The 3,820-nt window shown below is 41.8% G+C and overlaps 1 protein-coding gene across 3 annotated transcripts in view; it reads right to left on the bottom strand.

The window, feature by feature from the left end:
- Positions 1-3,820, bottom strand: part of OGDHL (oxoglutarate dehydrogenase-like) — a 30,966-nt gene that overhangs the window by 25,416 nt on the left and 1,730 nt on the right. For 2 of the 3 annotated variants that reach the window (XM_010141105.1, XM_010141106.1), the window contains exon 2: positions 348-527. The exons of the other annotated variant lie outside the window; for it this stretch is intronic. In XM_010141105.1, coding sequence (XP_010139407.1) covers positions 348-527 — 180 coding nt within the window. The remainder of the gene's footprint in view (positions 1-347; positions 528-3,820) is intronic. 3 annotated transcript variants of the gene reach the window in all.

Below are 3,820 nucleotides of genomic sequence, written 5' to 3'. Positions count from 1 at the left end.
CCCTCAATGTCCTTCCAGGAATGAGGGGACCAAAACTGAACCCAGTATTTGAGGTGCAGCCTTGCCAGTGACCAGAATAGGGGGACAATCATTTCACATGAGATGTGTGAGAAGGTAGCACATCTTCTCATCGGTAATCTGAATCCTGAGTTTGCTGAACGAGAGGAGCATCCCTGTCTGAATCAAGTGTTCAAACACTGTGTGGGGACAAAAAGACAGTCTAGTTCAAGATGTTTTGGATAAGAAGCAAGACAACAGGCAAGAGTTAAGACCAGAAGACAAACACGAACATTAAAAGAAAGGAAAAGGTTGTTTGCAAAGGAGGCCCCCCCCCAAGCCACACTTACTTGGTATGCTCGGATCAAAGACTGCACAGCAAGGTGATCTTCCACAACCTTTTCAGCTTTACCCGGGGTCTGGGCCAGGCCATGGCTCTGCAGAAATGATGTCTTTCCTTCCAGCTGATCCGGGAGCTGGGGAGCATGGGCTTGGCCAGCGTTAGCATTTCGGAAAAACAAATCCCAGGACTGCACATGTGTACAGAGGAGGAAAGAAGAACTTAATACCTCAAAAGTCTCAACCAAAAGCAGATCCATCAAGCTGCCAGCGGTCCCTTGCTACATTATGGTATTAAGTACGACTAATAGCCAGCAAGAAGAGAGCACTGCTATGTCCAGAGCTCGCTAGCAACTGGGCGTTTCATTTACACAGGGCCCTTGTCATCTCAGTTCTTACACTGAGCTTCTTCAGTGGAAAACTCTCCAGACATACAGAGCGCAAAGCACCTTCACACATTATACACTCACACAGCTCTTCTCATCTGTGATGTTTAGTCAGGTAATGGGTACGACACTGCTTTTGGTAAAGAGGTATCAAGCCTGCAAAACTAAATAAATGAAATTAATCCATTTCTTTAATGGTACTTAAAGAGTTTATGGCACTTCAAGACACTCATTGAATATCCTAAATGGGAATCAGTCCTTAAGGGTCTTTCTTGAAGAAACTGTTTAAAAGCAATTTCAGCTTTTCTGAGTGAGGCTTTCGGTCCAAATCATTCCCTCACTGCTGAGCTTACCTGATCATGAAAGAAATCACAGACCTGGTTCAAGGTGCACGTCCTAACTTTAGAAGAGTGTGTATTTCAGAAACCAGACAACAACAAATGCAAGATCCTGCCACTTCCACCTGCACTTTTATACAAGTGCCACCTCCTCCACATACGCTGCCCAAGTCTGGTTTCCCTGCACCATCTCCTCTCTGATGAGGTGGCCCCTGTCCCTGGTTAGAATGGGATTAGGTAGATGAATGCTGACAGAAAGGGATAAACCATCTGAGATGCTTATACCCAGCACAGAAGGAAGCCTGCATGGGCAGGGAACTAATCAATACTTGTGCTAAGCTTTCAGTCTCCAGAAAAGGTAAGGAAAAGTCATAAAACACTTCGATCAGTTTGGGTCACTCAGGAAATAAAGAAGGTGATAGCAAAACTTCAGAATTGTTGTAGCTGGGACAGAATAACTGTATAAAAGCTAAATTTTGTTTTGTACAGTGTATGTTACTTACCCTGGCTGTGAGCTTGGAATTAACACATTTCAAGGAACCAGCGCCAGGAAAAACAAAAAGTAGCCCAAAGATTTGATTTTAAAAAGAGCATTACTTGATGCATTCATTACAGAGCACAAAAAGAAATCAAAATAATCTAACACCAACAGAAAAACACGTACAAAAATCTGTTTTCGGGTATAAAACACACAACACCTTTGTGGTACCACTAAGGCTACTTAGTCTGGATCAATTATTTTGGTGACACACAGTTATTAACATTCACTAAGTCAGAAAATTCCAAACACACAAATGACCGAAAGTGTTTTCAGACAAGTGCTCTGCTGAGACAGTTGCTAACCAAACCCAAACACACTTGCCCAACAAGGTACCTGTTCAAGGAGCATACGCATGGGACCCTTTCTGCACGCAAACTCACAAATACAAAGAAATGCCTTCGAAACATTTCCACCCAGAGATGCAGCCCGCTGAGACAGAAGGAACCCACCGTATTTTTTCCTATCGCATTTTTGAACTTATTGATTTGTTGGGCCGGTTGACATTTAATCAGAGGGGAGGGAAAATACATCATTTAGCTACAGAAAATTAGTTTTTTCTAGCTCCACATCCATCAAAGCCTTTACAAATTTCTACAGTGTCTTTCAAGATTGATACCAGATTACAGTCTTCAAGTCCTGTGTATCAATGTCAGTCTCTGGCAGTGGCATTTGCCATGTGATCAAACAGACAGAAGACCAGCTCTTGGCTCACAGCAAACCCACAGGTTCTCAATGGAATTAGCAAAGTTCTTTAAGCAAATGGTAGAGGAGACTTAAAGTACAAAAATATTTCTGTAATATCAGTAATAAATGATCCATTCCCTTTTTTTTTTACCTGTCAGCAAATCTAAATGGTAGTTAACAATTATTTTCTCAAGTAATTTAATACAATTCAAGTGATTCAGTGGAAATACTCTACTCACCTCTAATAATAAGTGTTGCACTCAAAGGAACAAGAAAGATATTCGTTATCTCAATGGTTTGGGTTTTTTCTAGTGACATCACAATATTTACCAAGTACAGTGAGAACAGTAAAGCCTTAGGAGACACACGCTGAGCATCGCTTCATCATTACAAAAAACAGGAAAAACAGATTAAACAAACCCCCGCACTCTGCCCAAGTACACGAACCAAGGAAGCGACCTCACACTTGCGCATGGGATAACGTGGCAGGCACTATGTACTCAATACCCAACTGTGCAGTTTTGTAATTAATCTTGGGAGAGTAATAACTGAGCCTTGTCAAGCTGCTCCCTTATGATCTATGGCCCTGACACCACGCTTCAAGGAGAAATAATGATGCCTTTTTCAGAAGCCACGTCATTTTATTCTGATTGTTGTTTTGGCTACTCTGAGGGTAGAGTTTGGAGTTTCTAAGTAAAAGTGAACAGAGTATGATTTTTTTAAGCTCAGGAAAAATAAAGCTTTTTTATCTCATCAACTAGAAGGAGACATGACTCCTTTGATAAGGACGAGATATCCAAGAAGAAGAAATGTGAGGGAAAATGGGACAGAAAAAGGAAAAAGAGGGAAGAGAATGTAATATCTAACCCCCAAGCACAAACTGTCTCTCTAAACCGTGCTGGACATACTGGATAAAACAATGACATATGTGTGGCCTGCAGAGACAGAGCAATTACTGATAGCACTGGAACCAACACCACATAAGCCACTGGTGTCTCTTGACATTATTTTCCAACACTTCCACCACATCAGAATGACAAATTCAGGACTTGCCTACAGTCACACAACTAGGGCATGAATTTTTCTGTATTTGGAAGAAAACAGAGTGAGCTCAACTTTCAACATTTTTAACTTCTTTTATTAAAGCCCAAATTGCACCATTTCTGTCAACAAAAATCATAGGTAGGTATTTACAGCTTTCAGCTGATGAAATGAGATGGTTTTCAAGAAACCAAACATTAATTTTGTTGATGAAAGAAAGTAAAATTAGTTGGCATCATTACTCCTCCCCTCCTTATCTCCTAAGCTGTGAAAAACCTAATTACTTAGGTGAGAATAGCTGTAAAGTAATCCACTATGTCCATCAGTCATATTCTTTTTAAGCCTCGTGGAGAAGGGGCAGAGGGAATTTACTGCAGTTCATCTCTGTGGTAAGTGTATCACACGTGGTTAACCTGGCAGGGGACTCGGGCCGCGGGATGCACTGGGCGGTCTTGCGGCAGGGTTTGGCCGTGCCCCAAGCCTCTGGGGCGTTC

The sequence above is a fragment of the Buceros rhinoceros genome, unplaced genomic scaffold (assembly GCF_000710305.1).
Source record: "Buceros rhinoceros silvestris isolate BGI_N320 unplaced genomic scaffold, ASM71030v1 scaffold13438, whole genome shotgun sequence".
Taxonomy (NCBI): domain Eukaryota; kingdom Metazoa; phylum Chordata; class Aves; order Bucerotiformes; family Bucerotidae; genus Buceros; species Buceros rhinoceros.
The sequence above is the reverse complement of the archived record's forward strand: the minus strand, read 5'-3'. Positions and strand labels throughout refer to the sequence as shown.